General features: G+C 40.5%; 1 protein-coding gene across 2 annotated transcripts in view; it reads left to right on the top strand.

Annotated features, from left to right (window-relative positions):
- The window catches only part of PHYHIPL (phytanoyl-CoA 2-hydroxylase interacting protein like), a 58,280-nt gene extending 30,938 nt beyond the window's left edge, over nt 1-27,342 (top strand). Inside the window, exons 2-5 of one of the 2 annotated variants that reach the window (XM_074924485.1) lie at nt 16,106-16,302; nt 21,774-21,948; nt 22,893-23,010; nt 26,296-27,342. In XM_074924485.1, coding sequence (XP_074780586.1) covers nt 16,106-16,302; nt 21,774-21,948; nt 22,893-23,010; nt 26,296-26,830 — 1,025 coding nt within the window. In that variant the 3' untranslated portion in view covers nt 26,831-27,342. The remainder of the gene's footprint in view (nt 1-16,105; nt 16,303-21,773; nt 21,949-22,892; nt 23,011-26,295) is intronic. The other variant, XM_074924486.1, reaches the window with a different exon arrangement.
- Nucleotides 27,343-27,459: the final 117 nt, after the last annotated feature.

Here is a 27,459-nt window from a genome sequence, read left to right as displayed (position 1 = left end):
CAGGTAGGCATCTAATTTGGAATTTATCTCTTTAAGTTGCAGTTTGTCTGTGCTTCATCTATCTTTAGTTTGGGGCTAGAAATAACATTTTTAAAAGATTCTGGGGGGTTTTTTTTGCAGTTCACTTCTATGTGTACTCATAGCTGAAGACATATGGACTTCAAACTCAGCAGGATAAAAGGATGTTAAAAAGCTCTTTCAATCTTGGCCAGCCATAAGTACTAGCACACAAGTATCAGTGGAGTGATTCATGCTGTGTCATTGGTCCTTTTAATCCAATTTATGTAAAGGGAAAACATACATGAGTTTATATCAACTAAGGGATAAAATTAAGAACAGAGTGTGGAGCAGATTGTATTTTAATGCTACTAAGGTACATCTGATGACATAAAGTAAATATTATGCACTTACACTTTTATGATGGAGTTTATGCTGGTAGTTTAATATAAATGCTCAGTAGTAAACATGTGGCTTTCAGAGTGCTAATGTTTCTGATGAATCTCTAGCCTTTACACTTTCAACATAATTTCAAGGCATATCTCTAATCACAGGAATTTAAAATCCCCCAGCCTATCTGCTCACTGAATCCATTACATCACAGAGTTCTGTCCCTCTTGTGTGGAACAGACTGGAATTTTAGCCGGTGTTACCTGTGCTCTACACAGCTACTACTTTACCCTTGGTAAAAGGACAGATTTGAGCAGTGAGACTTCACACAACATTTCCTGGGATTGTCTCACCTCTGCCTGTGGGTAGAGGTTACTTTCTCTTCACCCCTAGATGGAGACACCTCAAACTCCAGATACATTTATTTCTTTGATTCCTCCTGCAGTGAACTGCTTTGTACCACGCTTTGGAACCTTGACCTCTTGAATATGTTGCTTCTGTACCTCACTTTGTCACTTTGTTTAGGGAGCGTGGAGATCTTAAATCATGTTTGATTTACAGGGATCTGAGTATAGAAGCCTTGCTAGAGTATGAAGAGTTTCACTTCCAGTTTCGTGACACATTAGGTAGCCAGGTGCCCCAGCATGACCGGTGTAGTAGGAACATGCCTGGTGCTTTCTCATAACTGTACAAGTGCAGGGAAGACAGAATCAGGCCCTGTATGTGAAAAATTAAATACTGATTCTTCTCCTAGTATCGTATAGTCTGTAATGCTCAGCTGCTTTCTGGCTGGCTTCCTTGGGCAAACCATCAGCAAACCACTGAGGCTGTCAGCCCTAATGCAGGTGTGCAGTGCTGGAGATGGAAGCCATATAGTGAAACTAAATTCTTCAGTATATTTTAGCATACTTGTTATATTTAGTTCATATAGTAGGGAGTGTAAATTGGAAAACATTACTTGAGGTGCTCTAAGTCCAAAAGATGAAAAAGAATCTACGTATGAATTCCTTTAAAGTAACACACCCAAGGGGACTTGGTTGGCTTAGCGAGTTTGTAGTAGGTTGTGCAGCAATTCCTCTATAGGTTAATAATTCAATTTTGTCTTACCATGATCATGATTGATCGCTTGTTACAATCCAACGACTGTTTTGATAGCCTGAATGATAAGACTACAAAAGATTTTTTGTGTCTTATTTCTGCATGCTTGCCTACCTTAATGAAACTGGAAGCAGCCTAAGTTATCTGTGAGCTCTCTGCTCTGGACAGGGTTCAAAAGTTAGTAACGGTCAACCAGTGGCAGACCCGCATCCAAAGACCTTGACAATGCTTGATTGCCCTAGGAAACTGGCTAGAAATGAAACAAAACAGAACAACTGCAGTTCCTGCCAAAAAAAAGGTTCTTAAACCCTCCATATCCTTTATTTGTCAGGGCCTGAGAGTCTGAAACCTTCAAAAAATTAAATTAAGAAAAATAGTATGTTACAGAGTAGAATTTCCTGAGCTATTGTGAATATGTAATACCTTTCAAATCACAGTTAAAAAGCACGAACTGGTGTCAGACAGATCCAAGTCCTACTCCTTACAAGAGATCTGTGTGAAAAGCACACAGCAGTCACCAGTGTGCTGAGGTAAAGAAATGCTCATTCATGCTGCAGACTGCCAGGGTGTCCAGTGAGCTGCAAAAGCCCGCTCATGCTGAGCACCCTACTTTCTCAAGAAAAATGCTTAGTAAAATTGTGTTCCCCAGCCTTGAGTTCTCTCTGCTGCCCTTCAAGTGATGAGTTTTGCCTTTCTCTCTGGGCTTCCCTTTGTTTGAAAGAAAAGTGGGTCTCAGATGAAAATCCTTGTGCCACCAAGGCAGTTGCAGTTTTCAGACAAGCTGGCAGGTCGAATTAAAGCCCGTGTGAATACAAGGCTGCCTTTCCTTGCTAGATCTGAACTCACATGACTTAACTTGGAGCAGAGAATGCATTTGTGGTTTTGACTGAGACACAGCTGCAATAAATGGCACAAGTGGTTGCCAGCCAAATAAAGAATGAGGTAAACAAGTATGAGCGTGAGGTTCATAGTAATAAACTAAAATGAAAGTGTTTGTCTCTCACTTTTGTTTAGTGACATGTGAAAGCACAAATCATGAGGCTACTCACTAATATACACTTAATATTAAAAGCAGTAGAAGATTAAGGCCAATGCTTTGCCCTCAGTTACACTGTGTTAGATGAAAAGCATTGGAGCAATTAGGCCAGCGACCCAGAGCAGTGTAACTTGAATTGGAATCCGGCCCCAAGCACCTTGTCCAGGGTCATACAGTCAGTGCCTTCATCTACAAAATCTGTTTTCTTTCATTGTTAGTCTTGGAGACGTAGGCAGTTCCACAGTCTCAGAGGCAGCTGTACTTGTTTATTCATCAGAAGAGAAAAAAAAAAACCTCGTGCCATAAGAAGCTCCAGATCCCTTCCTGCTCCAAAATCTGCCCCTTTAATAATCAACAGGGTGGGAATCTGCTGAAAAAAATGTCGCTCCCTGTTTTCCAGCAAATCGGAGCTGAGACGGCATCCTTTTGAAACTACACCACAAAAGGGGTCTGAGTGCAGTCTGAAGTATGGTCAGGATTACATAAGGCTGTACAGAGAACTGGCGGTGTGGGCTTCTGCTAAATGAATATAGCACATGTGATAAATCAATCTGCTTTCGCAGCAGTGTTTCTGATGTGCTTGCTTGCTTTCAAAATCTGGAATTCCATATAATGCAAGGTATGCATTATACACAAATTCTGGTGGCTGTAAAGTTAATTTTCATTTTTAAATTATATTTAAATGAAGCTAGAAGACGGTTTAGAGCTTTTTACATCCCTTCTTACCTTCTTTCCCTTTCAGCAACTGAGAAATGCTCATTTTAATTAAAATTTGGTTTTAAAATGCATCTTGCAGTCAACACATGCTGAGAAGAGCCAGTTACCACCCATGTACTGTACACTTGCTGTGCTGAACAAAACGGGAGCATTACTTTAATTAGTAGTAACTACTGTGGTGGCTTAGTGTTTGTGGTCTACTAGAATGTCCCGTTTGATTTCAAGAAGGTAGAATTGCCCTAGCCTAGCTCTGACGGTGAGAGGCATGGAAACCAATGGGAGTGAGCTGGAGCTGGTTTTGCCACATTGTGATTCTCATTCCATAGACGGTTGCAGAGAAGCTTGTTTAGCTTCAGCATGACAAGGTACAGTGAAAAATAAAACCACATCTTGAGTATAAGCAGTCTAAGAGAACTTTAGTGCACGGTATAAATCTTTTTGCATATATAAGTCACTCGGCAGACAGGATGAGGAGCAAGATGCTGATGTTTGGTGTGGTGGTGTTTGCACTCAGTCTCAGCTTGTCTGGCCAATTCCATTTACTTGGTTTTGGTAGTCATGAGCCATAAAATGAGATCCCACCACTTCCCCACATCTCTCTAGCACAAAGATTTGGTCAGTCCTTAGAGCATGGTAGGATCGGTAGATCTGTGTATCTTAGGGGGAAAAACAGGCGTTATGGCCTGTTAGCTTAATCTTCTGGGGTAGGATTTTTTTAGTGTCATACATTTTTCCTGGTCCTTAGTGAAGAAATGTGTACCTACACGATTATTCACAACCTTCCGGTTGCATATTTTTATCTGATAATGAAATTCCTCCTTTTCCGAAATTTCCCCATATATTTAACACAGTGAAAATTAAATTTTGTGTGCACATGTGCGTGTTTAGCTTAGCATTTTACTGAGTTAACACTTGTCAACTTATGTGCTATAAAAATGTGAAAAGGAAAGAGGAAAAATTGGATAATAGTGGCCCAGCCTTGTGGAACATCAAGTACTTTATCAAAGCATAGAGGCATCCAGTTTTCATAATTTAAAAAAAAAAAAAAATTTCAAAAAAAAATCCATAAGAAGTAAGGGAAACTGTAAAAAGGTTTAATTGTATCAACAGAAACGTGCATCTATTTCTATTTTAGTACTCTGTCAGAAAATCTAGGGGTTTGGCTGCTATTGACATTCTGAAAATGTGGTTCAGTTTTGAATGTGTAAAGTACAAATACTTCCAAGACATCAGGATACCCAATGAGAATTTAATCTTAGTGAAGGAATAAGATCAGCTTTGCCATATTAGTCATTGATCAGATTTTCAGCCAGGTTTTGTCTTATGCTTTGAGTTTGTGAAACTCGTGTGCCTTCACGATTCACTTTCAACTACAATTATGAATTGTTAGATATTTGCGGTCATATTTTCAGAAGCTCTCAAGTAACTCAGCTTAAATCCCATTGATTTCAGTGAGACTTTTCTAAATCATTTATGTTCTTCTGAAGATGTTACCAAATGTTACTTAAATTTTTACTTCAGGTAAGGATGGGTCAAAAATCAAAGGAAGAACTGCCACGGAATTGGAACAGTTGGCTGATAACAACAGAGGACAACTCACATTGATATATCTGAATTTTCTTTATGGTAATAACAAAAGAGGAAACAATTATTTTGAGAAATTAGTTTAATGATGCAATTGAATGCATTATTTTTAATTAAAAATAATTAAATTACTGTTATTAAATAATTTAGCTATAATTGCAGTTAGCAAGATACAAATTCATCCACAGTCAAGCTTAGATGGTCCTGAGATGCTTGATCCTATCAGTGCTTTCAGGAAAAATATTGCAGGGATAAGTGAAAAAGTCACATATTTGACACAGAAAGTCAGATAAGTTATTCTTGAAAAGTTTATCCCTTTTAAAGTATCAGTCCAGAGGATATTTCTGAGTCAGTGAGATGAAGATTTCTTTGCTATGGGAGTTCAGAAATTTCCTGCAGCATAATAGTTACTTTTTTTCCCCCCATGTTCTTTTTCTTGGTTCTCTTTGGTGGGAATCTTGCAAATTATCAGAGGTTGTTGTTACATCATGAGCACTGATGAAGGTAGTTTAGGAAATAATTACGAAGGGTAACTTCAGCTGGCTCTTAACTTCTGTGACCTCTCTCTCTGCCTCTGAAAAGAATTAGAGTCCTCTGGGCAAAGTTAAATGTGAGCGCTAACTGTAGGTGCTCAGATTATCCAATTTAGGGAACTGCCTTTCTTCACTGAAAGTGAGCCCAAGGAGACTCACCCCCCAAGGCTGATGTCGGTCTTTGTTAGTATTTTCTTCTTTCTTAGCACAGCATTAGTGGTTTCCACAGCAGTCCATCATAACATTATCCCACGCGAACATAGTTACAAGTCATATGTATAAAATCTTTTGAACGGTTGCCGTTACTTTTGAACTAGAGGATGCATTTTTTTGGATAAAATTTATTCTGGGTGTAATTACACAGACCTCTGTGGTTTTATCGCAGGAGTGGGTGTTGCTCCTGCTTTTTCCTTGTGACTGTATCTACTGACATTTTTAAGAAGCAATTAAATGTTTGAGTTTTATTATCTTTGACTTTGAAGGAGTATGTACGGCCCAACAAATCCACTCTTTTGTATCTAAACCGAAATTTATATTCCCCAGAAACGTTATAATGGGGCTATTTGATTTCTGCTTGCTAATTATAGTAACCTCTGTACAGATACACTTGATTTCCCGTTGAAACTAATGTGTCTACTGAAACAATGCTTGAGCTGGAAACCAGAGCCCTACAGTTCTGGTGACATAATCACGTTCCAAAATATACCAGTGTAACGCAGTGTCGGTTACTGCTAGCTCTCAGGTTTGCCCCGCTTGCGCTGTGTATTCCCATCGGTGTTTGGGGGAAGCACACCCATTTGAGGAAACTAAGCCCCTGAAGTCCCGTCTGCACAAGATCTCAAAATACATGATAGTCAAGTGCTTTGGCCAAGGGCAAACGAGCATCTGAGCTGCGTTAGTGTTCGAGCAAATGGCAAAACTTCAAGACTCCGCGGAATGCTTTTCTTTCACTATGCACCGTCCTCCTCCAGCTGTGGTACTACACCTCCTGTCTGGTAGAGCTGAGCCTCTGAGAAAGGAGAGGCTGCCTGCAGAACAAGGCTTCAGCCCTGGAGTTGGCAGCAGGCAGTGAGAAACGAGGCTGGGGAGCGAGCGGGGCGCTGCTCGCTGGGAACTAAGAGCCGGCTCGTTTGTTGCTGTCAGTGGCAGGATTGAGATATCGGGCTGCTCCTGGTTTGAATCCTGGGACCACTGCAGAGCACATTTGTTCTCCATGTGAGATGGAGGAAGAATTGAGTCCTTTGTAAGAGGCTGAGAGAAATTCTTTAAGACAGAAACTAGACAATCTGGAGATTGCTCGGTGCTTTCTGTAGGGACAGTTTTGGGGAACCCTCTCTGCTCAAGGAGGCGCCTGTGCTAAAGGCACGGTTGTGCTTGCAGAATCTAGTTGTGTTCCCTTTGTTTTGCAATGTGGAGTATTATTGCTGAAGTCAACAGCGTAGATTAGAGAAACAGCTAAACTAAGCCTTGAATTAAAAGCAAGTAACAAGAGAATCTGAATGTACGTGAACATTTCAAAAACCACTCAGTAAATATAGATATACATATTATGGTAATAAATAAGCAATGCTTTACTTTCAAAGCTTTTTTTTTTTTTTTTTTTTAATTTGGACAGAGTGCACATTATCTTACTAGAAAATGCACAACAGTATCAGACATGGGAGGAAATGAGAAGATTTAGAGGGGTTTATCCCTCTAACAGGATTTATAGAGCCAGGCATTCTCTCTTTATCTAATGTAGGAATTGGTTTTACAAGGGTACTTATTTAGAAAATATTCTTAAATATGTTCATATAAAAATCTGTATTGGGAGTTAGTTTATCAGGATTATGGGGGAGATAAGAGAGTCATTTAAGTGTCTGAGACTGTTCACTCATTTTTTTGTACATGCAAAGAAACACAAATAAAGCATAAACGCTGCTTACGTGGTTATGGATAGCAACTTGAACTTGGAAATAGAATAGCTGTCCTGGAGAAGTGCCTCTTACGTGGCCTAACAAATAACAGCTTTGATTTGATAATTCTGTAAATGTTGTTGTATTTGTATTTCCTCTGTGTGATTTCATCGTCTTGAACAAGGTGTTGCAGTGGACATTGACATTCTTGATATTCAGGTTAATTATTTGCTTGGTAGGGACAAATTGTACTGGTCCTGTAAAACAACTTTATACAGCTAACAGCTGGACAGGGTCCGTGCATTCCAGAGCTCAGGAGAAAAAGTATGATATTGCATTTTTACATAGTTAAATTTTAAATATGCAGCTAATATGTAATTTCCTGTCACTTCGGATGGTTGCACAGAAAGAAGAATTCTTGAGGAAATCAGATACCTCCACAGTAAGTTGGAGAATTCAGTCTGATTAATAGCACTCAAATATTGTCAGTCTATATCAGTTTTCTAGAATTACGAACTTAATATTTTACCTTTACGGAGCTGATATATAACCAATCAGCTGAACTGTCACGACAAGGAAACGTATGAATTTTTCTGTTTCAGAAGGTGTAACGATGTCTCTCTGTTCATTTAATGGGATTTACTGTTTCTAAATGGGTTGTTTCCAGTTGCCACTATCTAGTAAAAGGATTTCTTACGTCATGGTACCTAGGTGCTCTTTATGAAGTTAATCCCTTCATCAAACATTTCTACTTCAAAAGGTCATAGCTAATGTCTCTCATTGTATTGGAAATGTTAACTGGAGAAAAACACTTCCTGTTTTCCCCAATGGATATATTTTGAGATCTGAAAAAGGTGACTTTTTAAAAAAAACGTGATTTGTATTGTAAGATTGGGGGGGATTTTGGTATGTTTATTACATGTGCTATTAGTATCTGTGTATAATGTAAACCTGATCTTTTGGGGTCTCATCTCAAAACTAGCTTTACCCTCTAGCTTATTCCTCTGTGCCTCTCATCCTCATCTACATATTTTTTCATTTTCAGATCTCTTCCCAGAATGTGTTAAGGATCCAGCATTCGCTTTTAGTTTTGTGCTGTGTGGGTACAGTCCCACCTGGATTGTTTTCTGGCTCACTTAGTCATATTTCCCTTCTCAAATCCCTAGGCTTTCATGGAGCTGACACTTCGCGGAAGTAACTGCGGGGTTAATATCTTGTGTGTCTTTCTAAGGACAGTTCAGTGTAGACCCAGTGCACTGTGTTCTGTGTGACAGCAGCCCAGATAAACCCCGGACTATGTGAACCAGATGAGTGAAATTGCGTCAGTGCAGGAGAATATTGCAATGACACAGAAGTGGCCTGACGACTGTTCCGCTGGCTTTCCTCCCAGTTGCTGGTTGTGGGGTATCACCAGGGCTTCCGTGTGCTTTTGGCGTTCCTGGTTAGTTCAGTAGCTTCTGGGTGTCTTACCTGCCATAAAAAAAAAATTGCAGCAACCTGTTTGCAAGGCTGTTTTGAGTTGCTTTAGTGCAGACAGCCACATTTTGGATGAATGGAACAATTACCACTGAATCTAGGCTTGCTTTTTTTGTAGCAAACTTTCAATCCTGGGCCACGGGTCAGCGTTAAAGGTGGAGGTTCTTCGGGAGCTTGGTGTGTTACGCAGCCTTAGTTTTCTGTATTGTCTGTATAGTCCCCCTAAAATATGTGTTTTGTGTCACCTCGTTTTCCATCATCTTTTTTTTTTTTCCCCCATCACAAAGCCATTTTTCATCATATAAATGTCAAAAGATCTCATTTTTTGAAAGTGTCTTGAACTGTTTTCTTCTTTTTTTGCTGCTAGAGCTAAATTCAGAGAACACCCAGTCTTCAGATAGAATTTGAGTAGGACCTGTTATTTGCTTTGCTGTTTGTTTTTTAATTGAGCCTTAAAATGGGTGCCTTGACTTTAAGAAGTAGTGACATTCCGTATTTTTGGTTAAATTCTTTGTGCGTTATTGGATTCCATGATTTTTAACACTGTGTTTATTTGAGATCTCTAAATATATGCATGTCTTCTGGAAAATTAAACCGAGGGTTTGAACAGCTGTTTTTTGCAAATAATTGTGAAATCGAAGCTTAAGAAACTGCCGTCCTCAAGTACTTAGCTGTCACCACCTCAACTGAGAATGTGGGAGCTGGACTAGTGAGCTCTTTGGGTATTTCAGTGTAACTTACAGCTGGAAAAGACAGGGTTGTAACTGGAAACAGCCATCACTAACAAGCGTTCCGCTGTTTGTTTTGTGTTGTGTTTTGTTTTAAATCTAGGCCGTAATAAATGCAAAGAGTTTCATCCTCAGATAAAGAACCTTGTTAATAGCAACCATTTCAGATGCAAGGACAAGCATGAGATTTACAAAATACTAATCGACAGCCCAGAATTCCTTAATGTTTTCATGAAGCCGTTGGGAACATGTTTTCAAGGATCCATAGCAATGGTGTTGGCAGCTTAGGAGAAGCATAATAGTTTTTTCTGAATGTCTGCTCCAGAAGCATCAGAAGTCCCTGTTTCCCACAACATGACTCTAAAGACACTGAAGATTTATCCCTGAGTACAAAGAAACTTAGAACCAGATGATTTGTCTTTGTCTGTAGACCTGGAGATTTTCCAGTGTGGTGCCAAAAGAGGCAAATCTGTTTATACGTGTTGAGGGGGGTTCTTAATGGGTTTAAATGAAAATGTAAGTTGCACTTCATTAAGCTGATGTAATTTGCATCTTGAGGGACAGAAGGACAAAGACTTAGCAGGAAACACAGTTGACAAGAGATTTTGAAGTAATGCAAGGAAAAGCCATTTTATTCCTGTCAGTTGTTCTCCTGGCATGGTTGGGTTCTGAGATAAACTGCGTTTATGTCACTTCAGGGATGTGTAACTTTCCACCACTACGCAGGACAGCTCTGAATTCATTGAGTGATGGTTCAAACAGACACCCCACCCCTCCCTTTATTCCAAATTCTGTTTAGATATTTAAATTTTTTCCACATATAAAATGAATAAATCTTTTTTTGTCCAGATATCAAACAAAAACGTGAATTGGTTGGATCCCCTGAAGGGGAAATAGCAATCTGACTTACATTACTCTGACGGTCATTCCCCCTAGTATCCAAGTCTAAATTGCAGATAAATAATAATATTTTACAGCTACATTTCGTCATCCATGATTACTGAAGGGATACTTTCAAAAGGATTTCACCCAGCCTTGCCTTCTTTTAATTTCTCCAGATTTAATGGACATCATTGCAGTTGAATGAATATTTCACAAATTCACACTGAGCACAAGCAATCACACTCATTACGGCTGTAATAGTTGTAGGTTTTTTCCCCTGTTGATGGATAGCTCTGATGCCATCGTGTTCAGTCATTTGCGGGTTCTGTTTTCTGTCAATTTGTTTCTTGACTGCTGGATAACTTTTTATGCTTGCATAGTGCAGCAAGCTACATCGTTAATGCCGTGAAATGTGGCATATCAGTGTTTTAGGGATGGAGTTAGAGGAAGGGGTGTGTGGTTTGATTGCTGAATACAAATCGCATGAGTTGTGAATACTTCGGAGCGAATACCACTGCAGGTGACTGGTAGACAACCTTTGAGCATGAGCCCACCTTTTTAATGTTGCCAAATGATGAATTGCGTTCAAACTATGGGAAATACAGATGTATGTATGGGGATTCTCTATCTTCATTACATGTATATCATACTGGTTCAGTTAAATTTTTTTGCCATTGTTAATGCTTAATCACAGGAATGTATTTGCCAAGATAATACCAGAGTCAAATCTTCTATAAGCAAGGTCACAGGAACCTAGAAATGTATTATTTTATTGGTCTAGTTTTATAACACTCACTTCTGTGAGCTGAAAATATGTTTAGAGGGTGGGTTACAGATTAGCCCTTTCATCCTTCCTTTTGTGGGTAACATAAATAGTTGGTCTGTGAAATGAAAAATCAGTAGGCACGTACTCCCTTGCCCTGCTACGAAGTTCTGCATTTTTAGAACTAAGGAAAAAAAAAAAAAAATCAAGTATTGTAAAATCACAAAAATTCAGTGACTGTGAATGTTTAGTAACTACCAGTCAAAGGTTGTGTTAAGGTTCTTTTCCACCATCCTTCCACTGCTGCAGATCTGATGGTTCAGCTTGTTTTGAGGCAAATTAAAAAAAAAAACAAAAAACAAAAAAACAGATCATCCTTTTCCAGAGCTTTTCAGTGTGAACTTATCAATTTTCAAGTCTTAACATTTGTCTCCAGTAGTGACAGATGAAAGCCATGAATGTTCAATGGGAATTTTCTGCCTTTTTTTTTTTTTTTTTTTCCATTCAGAGATAATTTATGTAAGTAGGAGATATAATGAGGGTACTAAATTAAGTGTGTCTGTGTATATAAATAAAATTGTTTTGTTACCCGTTTTGCCAGCATTTTGGCTCAGCTGCAGCAGTGAGTATCATAACTGCTTTAAAATTGATTAGACAGTTTAACTTGAAATTTAACTCCCGATATGGCAGAGAGAGATAAGCCTGTGAATAAGAGCATAAAACATTAATCTTGCAGTTCTCCAGCTGATCTCAGTAAAGCTGCTGTATTGTATTTATTCCTTGGCTTTGAAGAAATTTAAAGTCTTATGCTTCCAGTGTGACCTATGCACACACGAGTGGTCTTTGGCTTCTTATTATACGGGTCAAGAATCCCTGGGCCCTTCTGTGTGTCCTAGATGTGACCTGGTTTTTGTTAAAACAGAGGTGTTTGAGCAGCACACAGGGATGGCACACCTAGTTTCTTTGGCAGAGGAGACCACGTTGGTTTGACCACGAGCTCTTCGATAAATTTCTGCTCAAAAGAGACCTGAAAGCAGCGGTTCTATCCGGTCCCACGGTGGCTTCCAGCGTTGAAGCAACATGAATGTGCGAGATGAAGTGACTGTTTCGATGGGAAGCTGATCTGTTTCAATTTGATAGGAAGTTGGGGAGAACAATATTTCCTATGAGACTTTCATTTTCATTTTTTGTCTGTGTGGTGATATTTCATCAAAGAAAGATCAGTTTAGCCTCAGTGAAGTGGCAAAGCGACTAACAAGCAGCCAGTTCTAAGGCCTTCTCCACCTATTTTCACAACCATAACAGTAGTATCTTTCTTTTGGGTGGAGTTTTGGTGTGCTTCAGGGCAACTATGTGCTGGTTTTGAGTAAGTTCAGCTGGTATTTCTGCTTTTAGTAGACATCCCATTTCCTCTTGATTTACTCTTTAAATTGACCCTGGCATATAGAAGTGGCTTGACGTGGACATGCTTTCCAGTAGGAAAAACAATTCAAAATATTCACCAAAGCAGAAGTGGAAAAAAGGCAAAGGTGTTACCTTTTTAATCAGTAAAATCTGTCAGGTTTTGATCTCCATGACACCTGTATTTCTCTTACCACACACCTGAAGTTGTCAGTTTTATCGAGCAGTTTTATCTGAGCAGTCTTCCGTAGCAGCCCTTATTTCTAAGTGGTTTGGTTGCCAATATTACCAGACTTTAACAGCAGATAGTAGTAGTTTCTTAAACACCTGACTTCCAAGTTTATCTCAGTTACCCTTCTCCTGTTGAAAATTCTGCCCATTCTTACTACTTTGTTTTATAATTATATAACTATATTTTATAGGAATTGTAATAATTTTTGTAACATTGATAAACTCTAATGGAAACGTTCCACATTATGTCGTTGTTATAAGGAATGCACATACATTACCAGGTTCGGCAGGATATTCTTACTCTGCTTCTGTGCTATCCTGTCACCTTCACGTTTTTCTAGTTAAATACAGTGCAGTGATGTCAAGCACTGTATCTCACATCTTTATGTCCTATTCCAGGACGTCTCAGGACAGAATGCTGTTCCTAACCTTGAAAAGCACTAGCTTTTGCAGGGGACAGATTCTGAGTTAGATCTTATGCTTTAGAAGAGAACGCTGCTTCAGAATTTCTTGGTGGTCTGGATGCTAGGGTGGCTACTGTGTGGGCAGAGCTGGCCACCTGCGTGGTTGGTTCCTAGGATCAGTCAAATCTAAGAGAGCAAGAGCATGCTTTTTATGCTCTGTCCTTCTTTTCCCTTGTTCCCATGCAATGGTACACCGATTGCTATTCAAAAGTCACCATTTACCAATACTCACTGAATCGTCATCCTTATCAATACTATGTATTATTATCAGGTTCCTATTACTGCCTGTCAACTCAGTGGATTTTGACATTCAGGGCTACACAAATATGTATCAAAATATGCATTACAAATATCACCAATACTTCATATTCTAAACAGAAAAGAAACTGGAGTATTGCTTGCTGGTGATGATTGTGAGATATTTTACTTTTTTATTTCATATTCTGTTGGTATTCTCTTTCTATTTCAAAATCTGTAAAATGATTTTTTTCCACTTTCAAAGAGCTTTAAAGATTTCAGCTTTAAGATTTTGGACTTTGTTCTGTCACAAAAAGAGGGTAGGTTAGCACTTATTAATACAAGTAGTTTCTTCTTCTCAGACATATTAAAATGTTGCAAAAAAATTACCTGGAGATTTTCTGCTAGACATTTACTTCAACTTTTTATTCACTTAAGCAAAGAAATAAAGATGATCAGGAGTGCAGACATCTAATGACGTATGCCAGACATTAATTCTAAGAATTGTCCAGAAAACAACACCCATTTACAGAAGCACTTTTGCTCTTTGACTGTCATTGGTGTGCTCCAAAATCTTTCTTCGTCTCTGTTATTTGTCACTATTGCACATGTGTCTTGAAGATTAAACTACCCTGGCTGTTTGTGACATGGCTGAGGCCCACAGGTGTGCAGGACAGAAGCTCACTTTTGAAGCAAAGTTACAGGTTAAGAATATATATGGCTTGGATTTCCTGTCTGCATGTCTGTTCAGGTATTTATTCAGTTATTTGGCGTGCTGGGATCCGAGTCCATCCAGCTCTCCAGCAGGTCCGAGAACCTCAGCAGCATCGCTCCATCTTCTGCTTAAACACAGAGCCTCGCTCCTGGGAGAGCGATCATACGCGGCCTTTTCAGTGTACCTGGCAGAGCTGTCAGTCATTTGTCAAATACAGAACGCTTACAAAAGAGAGCAATGCCATTTTCTCCCCGCTGACTTTCTGAAATCTCATGTTGGGAAAAGCACTTAACCGTGTATTTCAGACGAACAGAAAGCTTTCAGTAATGACTGGTATTTCTGCAGCCAGTGCTCGGCTGTTGAAAAGTCGTTGTGGATGGCACAAATAGGGTGGGATTTTGAGCAAGACCATGCACCATCTGACTTTGATGTTTAATTGGAAAAAAAAAAAAAAAAAAAAAAAGCAATAGGATGTTTGAAGAATAGACAACCTGTTGGATGTAAATGCATGAAATGGAACAAAAAGAGAAAAGTGTTATTATTGGTTATCGAAATCATCGGTAAAATTACTTTATTCACAATACTAGCTGGAAATCTATGGATTTCACAGACTCTGTTACTGAATTTCACATGTCCATTAAAATAATTTAGAACAATGAAGCCAACTTTAATATTCTTGCATTGAGATGCTGCTGGTGCTGACACAATTCTTTGACAACGTCTTCTTAGAGGTTGAAATGTCCCTAATGTTTTCCAAGTCAAATTTTTTTACTGTTACTGACTAGACTCACCTCCTCTGCCCAGTTTTTTATCAGTTATGATGAAGTATGAAGACTTGTTCTATGATTAGATGCGACTAAAAATAATTCTGACAATGTGTTGCCTCACATCTCTACATGGGCTTCTTATTTTCCTCATCTGGACAGAATTTGGGCACTTCCCTCTCTTTCTTACACAGATAATAGCCTTGTTTTTCTCCTTTTTTTTCTTTCCAACCTCTGATTTTTATTTCTTTATGCTCTGTTTCTTTACTCCTTCTCTTGCATCATCATCTCCTCTGTTCTTTCCTTTCTACCCACTCATTTTTCTCTTCTTTCTGCCTTTTTTTTTATTGCTTCTTCACTTTTGACTTGTGTCTTATGTAGTGCAAGATCTCATAAAGTTTCTGAATTTCAGTGTTCATGGAATGCTCTACTACAAGGTTGCCTTGGGAACTAAGGGAAGACCTCACTTTAGAACCTGTGGTGCTTTTTGGGGTCAATGGTCAATTGTTCATCTACCATATGCACTTCGAGAAATTAGAAAAAAACTTCCCAAGAAAACTGCAGGGTCTCAACTGGGCAAACAGAACAGAGAGAGTAGAGACCAGAAAACTAAATTGGTGTTGTGCCCTTTTACTGTGTCTCAACAAAGTGATCACTGTTAATTGTTTCATTGTGAAGGAGGCAGTGTTTTATATCTGTGTATACGTATGTGTGTGTATACATACCCCATGCAGAAACCTTCAAGAGCTTGGTTTTACTTTGTGTTTGAAAAATGGGATTAATTTATTATGAATTTAGGATTAATGTGATTTCTATTTGTGTTTATGTCACTGATAGGTATGAACAGGGCCATGTTAACTTTGGACCTTGCTGGCATCTTAACTGAACACTGTAGCACCAGATGATGCTCTGATGATGATCTGATGCTTCTTTTTCACAAACAGCGGTGATACTAGCCAGTCTGTGCCGCCTCCTTACGTGTCATTAGTGCTTATTCACATGAGGAACTTCATCCCTTTCCAATATTTCCCACCACTGGCATTGAGACTTGCATATTTGTCCCTCACAGTTGCTTCTGAGCACCACCTATGAGACTTTGTAAAAGGTTTTTTGGGGTTGTGATTGTATTGGAGCACAGAAAACAGATACCTAATAGGTCTTTGACTGAACGAATCGTGCTTATTTTTTATGCAGGGAATAAATCACAAGATAGTGGGATTGCGGAGATGGAGGAACTTCCAGTCCCACATAACATCAAAATAAGTAACATCACGTGTGATTCCTTCAAGATTTCTTGGGAGATGGATTCCAAATCCAAGGACCGCATCACCCATTACTTCATCGATCTCAACAAGAAAGAAAACAAGAATTCCAACAAATTTAAACACAAGGTAATTTTCATTTAAAAATCAAGGTGGAAATACTTTACATAGGTGAATCGCAGTGTTTAATTAATCTTTTTTAAAAGCCAGACCATGGGAAACAGGTGTTGGACATCCAGCAAAGGTGGGTTTTGATTAATCTGATTGACTTTTTTTTTTTCATTCAGCATACCTTCTCCATCTCTAGCCTATGCGTGTGTACACACAACTACCTTTGTTTTACAGAGAACTGAACGTTACCTTTTCTATTTCCATTGAAAACAGTTTTGGAGCCTGTACAATGTATTGCAAGACAGACATTTTTATTCCCGACTAGTTCTTAATCATTATTTAAACCATTTATGTATTCTGTGCCTGTCCTTGTTCAGTGACAAACTCATGAGAGCAACACATGTCATTTCAACAGAAGAGTCACAAATTCTAATGCACTTCCAGGAAAGCTTCCAGCAATTTTAGTTTGCAGCATTCAGCACTGTGACCTGAATATTCATCTGGCCTCTTTCCTCAAGCCACTGATGCAGGGACATATTGAATGCAATGCAGAATCTGTACTTATCAAATCCAGCAAAATTTGCTTTGACCTCCGAATAGTTGAAATCCTGAGATGTCTAGAGAAACATGGAATGAGAGGGAAGATTAAACAACACAATCATCTGCAGATTTAAAAACAATGTTGGCAGTAGCTCTGAAAGATGGAGTTTGCCGAGGCACAAATAACCATCCAGACAGATATGAGAGCTCTAATTCTATCAGCACCTAAATTACTACTGGTTTATAAGCCAGTGGGATAACCAGGAAATATTTCCACCAGCTTCTCTGAGTCTTTTTATCCTGAGAGTAATTTTTTCTGTGACTTTTGTTAATAGCAGGTGTATAATTTTCACGTTTACTTATTTGACTTTTTTAATGTGGTTGGGAGTAACATATGCATTAAGTGTAATAAAAAACCACTTACTACTGCTTGAAATTGAGAATTTTACATGTTTGGCCAAGATGATGTGGTTGCTAGGAACCAGTGTGCGAAGCACTACCGAATTTAATCTTATAATAGGCATTTATATGACCCATTTCTAATTGTAACAGCAAATAAAGTATGGTATGTTTGTTTTTTCTTAATGTTATTACTTTTGGACTGACAGCTTTTGAATTTGAATTCCCATTTTATATTGCAGGAATAAATGTACCTTCTCATATATATGCTTACTGGGATGGATTCTTTTACATTTCTTTCATTTTATTGATCTACATGGGTTTTTATTCATGTGCAAACTGGTATAAAGTTGTAAAATTTGGTTTTGTAAAAGGTAGAGCCACCCTAGCAGATCAAACACTATATACACTTCAAAATCTATATCATAGTGATGAGACTAGTGTTAAAACAGAAAGGAGAGGAAAAAAAAAAAAAAAAAAGGATATTGGTAGTGTAATAAAGATAAGCCACTAGATTTATTTTGTTTTTCTCAGCAATTCCCTATCTTTTTTACTGTGATGAAGTGTTTAGTCAAAGGAGAGAGGTAATTGGTTTTGTAAGAAGAGGAGACTAAAGTCAATCAATTAAAATGATAAGTTGGGTGTCTTGTCAGAATTAACTTAAAATTTCTTGGTACTAATCGTGGTAATGACCTGGTAAAGCTTTTTTTTGTATTTTTCGTTTTTTTTTCCCCTGGTCAGAATGATGGAAATGCAGACAGCAGACAGGGCGGGCAAGAGATCTGCACACCATCTGTTTGCTTTCATGCATCTTCAGTACTAAGTCATTTTTAACGCACTTCCTAGAATGAGCTTTTGTTGAGAAACTCAGCATTGCTCAGATTCAAAATTGGTCCTAACCCTGGTATGGTTAGGGAGGAGCATCCTTCCTCCCTGTCACATTGGCTCTGTGGGTTTCACAGGTGAAGCTCAGAGGCAGAGCTCTGGGGAGGGAGCTGATACCTGGCAGCTGCAGCACCAGGGACTGAACCCTCCCAGACTCCAGCTGATTCCTCAGTCAGCCTCCACCCAGCCATTGCCTTCCTGACAAAGCTGTTGTATAAAGGTGAAGGATATCACAGCCCCTTCTCCTAGCAAAGCTTCTTAAAAAAAAAAAAAAAAAAAAAGAGTGAGCCCTACCATTTAGTTATATAAAAGCATTGGGACTCACATTCAGGAGTCATCCAGCAGTCAGGCTGTGGAAGAGACAGGCATCTTCAGGGGAGAAAAATCATCCTTACTTAGCTTATGGCTAGAGTAACTCACTGTGGGCAGGTGCCTGTCTCTCTCACAGGGGCTAAACCCAGATGACCAGCTTAAACTCTTTTCTGACTTGTAGAGAGTTAGTGTGTATGTCTCAGTTTGCTCACGTGGCTGCGAGCAAGGGACTTGGGATGTAGACTTAACCTGCTCGGTAGGTGCTGTACCTCATGAAAGGGGGCTCTTTGCTTCCCTGTGTACCCAGGAGAGCATACCTGAATGATTCATCCTTTCAACACTTTTTCTGTTGGCAAATATATAAAGTATATTTAGGGCGCATGTGGTTTTGTTATTTATGACCATTGTCATCATCTCTGTGAAGTAGGAGGCTTGTATTGGTGGTGGTATGTGAAGACTAGAATTCTAATAAGATTTTTTTCTGGTTCTCAATGCACTTTGCATACCTCCCCTCTTTTTTAAGTTACGGAAGTATGATTATTCCCATGTAATAGCAAGGCTCAGATATTTAGCAAAACTAGGACTAGAACCTGAGTTCCCACCATGTGCCCTACGAGCAGACCTGGCAAAGGGAAGGAAGATGAAAATTGAAAGCTGCTTCTTTGGCAATGAAAGGGACTGCAAAGCAGACATGTTTTCCCAAAAAGGAGAGAGGTAGTGTGACTCGTATACCTTGCTGCTTAGTTATTCGGTGCCTCCAGGTTGTTCTTGGAAATCATTGGTGTCTGGATACGTTCAGAGCTGTCTGGTGGGTGCTGGTGGTGGAGCAGCCATCTGCCACTCCAGCTTCCTGGCTGTCCTTGAGCTGGCATATAACCTCCTTTGCACTCCTTTGGGGGCTCGGCCGGGAATGAGAACTGAGCACAAAAGAGATGAAAGGAAGAAATGGAGAATCCCCAGAGAAATTTCAACATGAAGATTTGAACCTTTTTTTTTTTTTCCCTGGGATCAGTATAGCAACCTCAAAAAAAAAAAAAAAAAAGTGTTTGCTTAGATTACAGTCATGAAAAGCATCATATCTGCCCCTCCTCCCCAGCTGTGCAAGAGATAAATCCCTCTATTTAATGTGGGTTTAGGTAGTGTGCCCCTGTTTTGGTACAGTTAGAAGTTTCCAGCTGGAAGGTAAGGCTTTGACACAGGGGGACAATGAGGCTTTTAATGTAACATGAAAACTGACAAAATTAATGGGAACAAAAACCACCACTGGGTTGTGGGCACAGGGACCTGACGCAGGTGGAGGCAGTTTTCACTGCAGCCGAAGAAAAGATGACAGGAAGACTAATGATGGTAAGGGTAGCAGCTGCTGACTGCATTAGCAGGAGCAGACTCAGTCCAGCGGGATGCCTTTGCAGTAGAGTTCCAGGGTGGCAGCTTTAAATGTTGTTTCAGGTTTCTTTTCTTTTTCCTTGTAATTCTTCCTCTATCTTTTTGTCTGGGTTTCAGCTGGGATAGAGTTAATTTTCTTCCTAGTAGCTGGTACAGTGTGCTGTTTTGGATTTAGCGTGAGAATAATGTTGATAACACGCTGATGGTTTGGTTGTTGCTAAGCAGCGCTTATCCGAAGTTAAGGACTTTTCAGTTTGCCATGTTCTGCCAGCGAGCAGGTGCACAAGAAGCTGGGAGGGAGCGTGGCCAGGACAGCTGACCCCAAGTAGCCCAAGGGCTATGCCATTGCACAGAACATCATGCTCAGCAAAGGAACCAGGGGTGTTGGCTGGGGGGGCAGGTCGCCGCTCGGGTCAGTGGGTGGTGAGCAGTTGGTTGAGCATCACTTGTCTCTTCTTGGGTTTTATTTCTCTATCATTGTTTTATGTTCCTTTCCATTACTATTGTTGTTATGAATATATTTTATTATGGTTGTTGTTATTTTAGTTATTAAACCATTTTTATCTCAAGCCATGAATTTTACTTGGGTTTTTTTTTCATCCTGCCCATGGCCCTGGGAGGGGGGAGGAGGGAGCAGGCAGCTGCGTGGTTAAACCATAACACTTCTGTTTATTTCAGAGTGCATAACTGAATCTTTTACAGAGAAAGTTTTCTCCCAGCTGTTACTTGATTTAAATGAGAATTAGCAAAAAAAAAAAGAAATGACAACAAAATCTTACCCTTGGTTATCAGTCAATCATATTTCAGTTCTTGTACTATCCCAAGCTGCTAATTTTACAGTTTCTTAATAGAGAAAGTGAAGAATATATTTTGCTGACAGAGAAGCCATAAAAGAAACATATTTTTCCATAATAGAGGACAAGCAAAACAAAAAGAATCTTTCAGGTCTTGCTTACAGATCATGAACAGAAAATGTCTCTTTTCTGTTTCTTTTTTCCTTAAGGGACTACTGTGCTAGTATTTCTAGGACTATGGACTCGTATTTATAGGTGGATAGCTATGGATGTTATCTAAAATGCCCACTTCTCCCGTGACAGCCATTTTACTCTTCTCTGATTACTGATAAATATTCAAGAGTCAATACCTCTCTCACAGCTCCTGGGGTACACTGTGCAGAGAATCGTTCAACTCCACTGTGAGTCCTTTCACCCACTGTTCTAGCATAAACTGTCCAGTTCTCCAAGATTTTCTTGCCCATTTTCTGTGCTGCAGTCTTTGGTACTGTAGAATTTAGGTATTTCAACAGCAAGAAGCTGCTATTCTTTGTTTCACTCTGATGGGTTACACTGGAAGAGCAAAACGGAGTATCTGAAATGGTGGCAGGGTGGGAAGCAAGACAGGCACAAACATCTAACTGTGTGTTTGGCTTGTCCTGGCTCTTCCTGTACTTAAGGCTATTTAAAAATACACACAGATACTCTGAAACATATTTAATTTTCTCTGTTGAAGTCTGGTGTGGAAGGTATCAACAGCAGTGTAGGTGGACTGATTGATGGCAGAAGGAACTCTGCTTACAGAAACAATGGCAGTGAGAGCACAAGAAGCTCTTAAATTAAGAAAACCTTGTGCTCAGTAGCATCTTTCTCTCTGCATACTTAAGCACTAATGGCCCTAGCCTGAATTATGTGTTTGGGCTACTTACGGTAGTATCAGTCTATAGTCACCTGTGACCAATAATAAACTCATACATGAAGGTTATCAGGGTAGCTCTTAGAGCAGAGCTTACACCACTGTCCTCGGCCACCCTGTGAACTTTGCTGCACCAAGGGACTGCGAGCAGTAACTAAGGTTTACCCAGAAGAGCCAGGGGTTGGGGATTACATTACAAAAGAATGAAGGAAGGGCTGATGGATTGGTTTGGCTGCACTGCTGACTTGTGTGGTGTTTTGTCTTTTTGTTTCCACCAGGACGTACCCACCAAACTGGTGGCCAAAGCTGTTCCTTTGCCAATGACAGTCCGTGGGCACTGGTTCCTGAGCCCCAGAACAGAGTACACGGTAGCAGTGCAGACAGCATCGAAGCAGGTTGATGGCGATTATGTTGTTTCTGAGTGGAGTGAAATCATCGAGTTTTGCACGGCAGGTAATCCCGCTGCGGAAACACACCCCACGGGGCGCCTGCAACTCCCGCCAGCTGGCGGGGTTAGGCACCTACCAGTGCCAGTCACAGCTGGAAACTGGAATTCTAACTTTAGGCTTTGTATGTGCTCAGGTTGGGCACGTTAATGAGAGGCAGGTGGACTGCCCCTCTGTTCAGCAATATTTAGCTGCCCCAGAGGGCTGTGCCTGGCACCACTGCTTGTCCCAGGCTAGGAAAGGAGACTGGTGAGCTGCAGGGGAGCAGGGCCACGTGTGTGCCCATTGCTGGCTACTAGCACCTGTGGAGAAAAGCCAGAGTGGCAGCTCCCTAACAGACAGCTTGCTTAAGAAATTCTGCTGCTCTCCCTTCTCTGCGTGCTGCACAGCCTGAGCACCACCAGCACCCTGGCTCAAGGATCAATTGACTTGTAAGTCTCTTCCTTTGGATGCTCATCACCTAGTGCCAGTGTGCTTGCCTGTGTGAAAGCCGAGCACTGAAGCAAGCTCTCTATGAAGCCCGTGTTGGTTGAGATGCCCTTTAGGCTGAGTCCTAAGCAAGCTTTTTTAGTTACGTGACTTGAACCGGGTATGTTGTAGCAAGCAGTTCATGAAATGACATACTCCAGAGAGGGCAGCTCTCGGCTCCTCTGCGCTCCCAACTACAAGCAAACCAGGAAAACTTGGGCTGAAAGTTGCTGTGGGCTTGCAGAGTATTTGTGGGGAGAGGAGTGGGGGTGATCAGACATGCACGTTCCGGCCGTTTTTCTCTTGCCCCTGTTGGAAAGTGGGGCTGGGCTATGTGGTTGCTGGACATCTGCTGCTGCATGATGTGAGGTATGTTACTGTGAGACCCTGTTCCCAATTTTAAGTCTGCACGTCTGGAGAGTATTGTGGGTTTTTTCCTGCCCCCCCCCCCCCCAGTACTAGCAGATTGTCTTTTCTTTCCAGATTATTCGAAAGTTCACCTAACACAGCTATTGGAAAAAGCTGAAGTGATTGCAGGCCGTATGCTTAAACTGTCTGTTTTTTATCGGAATCAGCACAAAGAATACTTTGATTATAGCAGGTAAGAAAGTAAACATATGCAAAATTGTTTGGCAAATTAAGGGAGTAATGAAAAGAAATAAATGGAGGCAGCTGTGCTAAAGCTAGAGCAGAATGTCTGGATAGTTTTTTTGCCAGTTCAGAAGGGGAAAAAAAAAAAAACACCACCTCATTTCTTCCACCTTGCTTAACTCAGCACTTCCATTAGGTAATACAAGTTTGTGTTTTGAAGCAGAAACTGAAGTCCTGACAGGGTCTCCAGCCTGATTACACAGTGTCTGTTATCACAACGGAGTGTTTAGTAGCCAGATACTTCTATTATACTAAGAAATTCAGAGTGAGACGTCTAATAGTAAGCGTGCACAACTGTGTGCATAGGTGTTTGCCTGCATACAAGGCAGAGCCATGTAAGTATTTGCTCTCCAAGTACAACCACGAGATTTCTGTGCCCAAATGTAGAAACTGGGGCTCTGCAATCTGACTGTTAATTTACAGATCATGTGGGGAGGGAGAGGGGATGATGTTTAGACAATTTTACAAGACCGTGCTTCAGCTGGAATGAATAAACGGGGTAGCTGGAGGTAGGTTCCTTATTCCTGTGGGACACCCAACGTGCCTTCGCACACGGAACCAGAAGCATCATTACAATAGAAAAGAAGACTTTTCAGTAGAAGGAGTGAAAGCTCACGTGCTGACTGGGCAGGAGCAGCCACCATGCAGAGGTAACCTTCCACTATTAGAAGAGGCCGGGTGAGAGGTAAGCGGTGTGTCCACATCTGCTTCAGCACAGCCAGAAGGGTGGCAGCACAGAGGTGCACAGGGCTGCTGCTGCGCCACGTAATTCCAGATTTATGGGGGTGTCACACTAGTACCTGTTGAGAACTGAAAGCTTTTTAAAACTGGTGGGGAAAAAAAAAAATACTCAAGGGCGTTGAACTCCAGTGAAGAGACACCACCACCCTTGGGACCGTTCCCACTTTGTAGCTGTGAATATCTCCTTGATTTCAGGAGTGGTTTGTATATTCCAGAGCATGGGGTTTGCTCTTTCCCCTCTGTGTTTTGGAAGAATTATGTTATTGCACATAGTGGCAAAGCTGCAAAAGTCACTGGAGGTAGAGACTGGATGGCAGTTGTTGAGGCTCTTCGAGGACCTCGTAAATCTCTGCGGCCATCCTGGACTAGATACCACAGAAGGGAGATGCCGGCAGTGGTTCCGATTCTCATCGAGCTTTGTTTTGAGCTGTGTAATCTTAGTGCACCTGCCTTTGTGTTTATAGAGCTTTGAAAAGTGCCACTGAAGTGCATTTTATAGCTGTGGTTTTGGCCTTGTTGTGCCAAATGTGGCTCTAACAGATTGCACTGTATCCTTTCCCCTCCCTCCTGTTCTTTTGGTGTGATACAAATGGAGATAAGTTTGTTTTCTCTTCTGTTAGTGAGTTAGAGACAAAAATCTGTGTTTTACCAGGTCATTATGAAGCTACACTACCTGTAACCATCTGCTGGTCACCTTTTCCGATCAGAAATGTGCTGATATGGTCACAAGGGCCAGTCCCTCCACTGTACACCCTTCAGAACGTGACGCTAAAAACCCGAACCACATGCTTCCATGCAGGAAGAATTCCTTATCGTACCACGCCTGCCAGTGGCCTCGCTGGTGTCATAACTAGTAAACAAGCTTGGAAAAGCATATAGAGTAGCTCTAGTAGCGTTGGCAAACAAGCAACCGTCACGGTGCAAAGGCAGCAACCCCGACATGTAGGGGTTGAAGTGGGCGCTTGTGAGTGGTGTCGGCCAGGAGCCCCACGAAGCAGCTCGGATCCCCTCGAAGAGTTGACCTATAATTAGCCTAATTGGCCACTGGATGTCACTATCTTGCCACAGAAATGGGGCTGCAAGAAGCCTGGCTTTTCAGGTTGAGGAGGCGGCGGTTATTCAAGCTGGTTTTATTTCTCCCCAGTAATTGCTTCAGTCAAAAAAAAAACCAAAACAATTGTACACCTCTCCCATCAATGCCTTGTGACATAGGGCTTGAGACAATAACTATGTAGTATTTGAATGGCCCTGAAAAGTTTTGAAATTTAGCTTAGAGTCAAGTTAAGATATGCTGCTGAGGAGATTATAAATAATGAAAAAAAAAGAACACAGTTGGAGACATTAGTAGGTTTATTTAGAGCTGTTTTGTGTGTATACACTGAATTTGTTTGCTTTGACTGCTACCTCCTGCTTTAATCAAGTAGAACTTTCTCCCACGTAGCACCATTTTACCTGGAGCTGTTCAAGTTAAAAGCAGAGCGAGAACAGGCTGTCTTGGCTAGTTTCCCCTCCCTTCAAAAAAGAAAAGAAAAAAAAAAGGGAAAAAAAAGAGTAAACTTCTGGAGAGGTGTGGGGCACAAGTTCTGGGGACCATCCTTCTACACATAAAATCTGAGGTGCTAAGGTGGATTAGATGGGGTGTTGTCAGCTGTTCTCCTAAATTTCGCAGCCTCATGCTGGTGAGGGCAATTTGGGATTTAGGATTTAAAAAATTCACTTGTTACATGGAATGCTTCTTCTCACTGGAACCAAATTGAGCTCAGCTTGCAAGAAAATAAAAAAGTTGGTCTCGTACATTTTTTTTCCGCCCTAGGACTAGTGACTGCAGAAGCTGTATACCAACCAAAGTGGAAACTAACTGAATTGCCTAATACTCTGTGCCCAGCTCAGCTCTGATTGAAGTCAGCAGTAGACAAATTAGACCTGAAATTATCATTTTGGGGAAAAAAAACAACCCCTATGGCAGACAGTCCATTCCTTCCTCTAAGCTGGCTGAAAAACATCATTCAGAAATAACTTTCACTGGCAGTTTTCTACATGAAATATATGCTGCCTATGCTAAAAATAGCAAACAGTATATTCAGCATATTGAGACCGACTTGCAATTTTCGACATGTGATTAAACTAAAATGTGTTTATTGTTAGAGTGGTAGTGGAAGGCTGAACAAAACTGCTAATTAAAGATATTGGTGGTTTGGGGGCTTTTTTGTTTGTGCTATTCTTTGCCTGCATATAATACCCCCACAGCTCGCAGCTGACAGAGAAGCCAGACTGGAAAAGCAGATTTTCCCCTTGAGCAGGAGTTATTGTAGCTCTTTCTGAGCCTGGCTTCAATGGTTTTCTTGCTCTTACGCTCGTGATGCTGACCACAGGTTTCAGTTTAACGGTTTTCCTTTGTGTCCCTTCAGTACTTCACCAAACAGCATGACAGCCTAACTTTCCACTTTTTCTTTAACATGTTACAAAATAAACAATTCCAGTCATTCATTTGTAGAGAGCATCACGGGAATGCTATGCAGCCCTCTGTTAAGGATAACAGTGGCAGCCATGGCTCTCCGATCAGTGGGAAGCTGGAAGGCATCTTCTTTAGCTGCAACACTGAGTTTAACACTGGGAAGCCACCCCAAGATTCACCGTATGGAAGATACAGGTTTGAGATTGCAGCTGAAAAACTCTTCAACCCAAACACTAACTTGTACTTTGGAGACTTCTACTGCATGTACACAGCCTACCACTACGTCATTCTCGTTATCGCCCCCGTTGGATCGCCGGGAGATGAGTTCTGTAAGCAGCGCCTTCCTCAACTAAATATAAAAGATAATAAATTTCTGACCTGCGATGAAGAAGACGGTGTCATGGTTTACCATCACGCCCAGGATGTTATTTTGGAAGTAATTTACACTGATCCTGTGGATCTCTCCCTCGGCACAGTTGCGGAAATTACTGGTCACCAACTAATGAGCTTGTCTACTGCAAATGCAAAGAAAGATCCCAGCTGCAAGACCTGCAATATCAGTGTTGGACGTTAAAACTCCCCTCGTTACTTAGGAGCCTTCCGACCTCTGTTGCCCATTTCCATAGTCAGACGTTTTGTCAGAAGCATGCACATGCCGCTGTCACCAAAAGCAAACACGAGTCTTCAAAGTCCCCAATAGCGTTTTTAGTATTTCTTCTCTCCCTCTTTCCCTTCTGTCCCCTCGATGCTTTAAATGATTAGAAGTCCTGGATTTCTTTCTGGCAACCATTTATACCTAGATGCTGCAAAAATTGTTTTCTGTTTCTTGCCAAACATAACAAAATCCCTATATAAACTGCTTTAGCAAAATAAAAATAACGGCTTATAAATGGTGTTTAAATATGCATTCATTTTAACTACTGAACAAATACTGGGGTAACTCCAAACAGCATGAAAGGTTGTAATTGCAGCATGATTTAAATTTCAGAGCCTAGAAATGTCAGCACTTCCAACGTGTTGTTTGACAGTGTTATTTATGTTATTTATATTAGCTAACTGAAAACAGAAACTGTGTCTTGACATAATAAATATAATAGAAAAATATTTTATTTGTACTGTTGTATAAAATATTATACAATCATATAGAATATATAGATTACATTTTAATATCAATTGTATACATATGTCATGAAATCATCTTCC

This window comes from Athene noctua, chromosome 21 (assembly GCF_965140245.1).
Source record: "Athene noctua chromosome 21, bAthNoc1.hap1.1, whole genome shotgun sequence".
NCBI classification, from domain to species: domain Eukaryota; kingdom Metazoa; phylum Chordata; class Aves; order Strigiformes; family Strigidae; genus Athene; species Athene noctua.
Note: the sequence above shows the minus strand (reverse complement) of the source record. Positions and strands in the feature narration are given on the sequence as shown.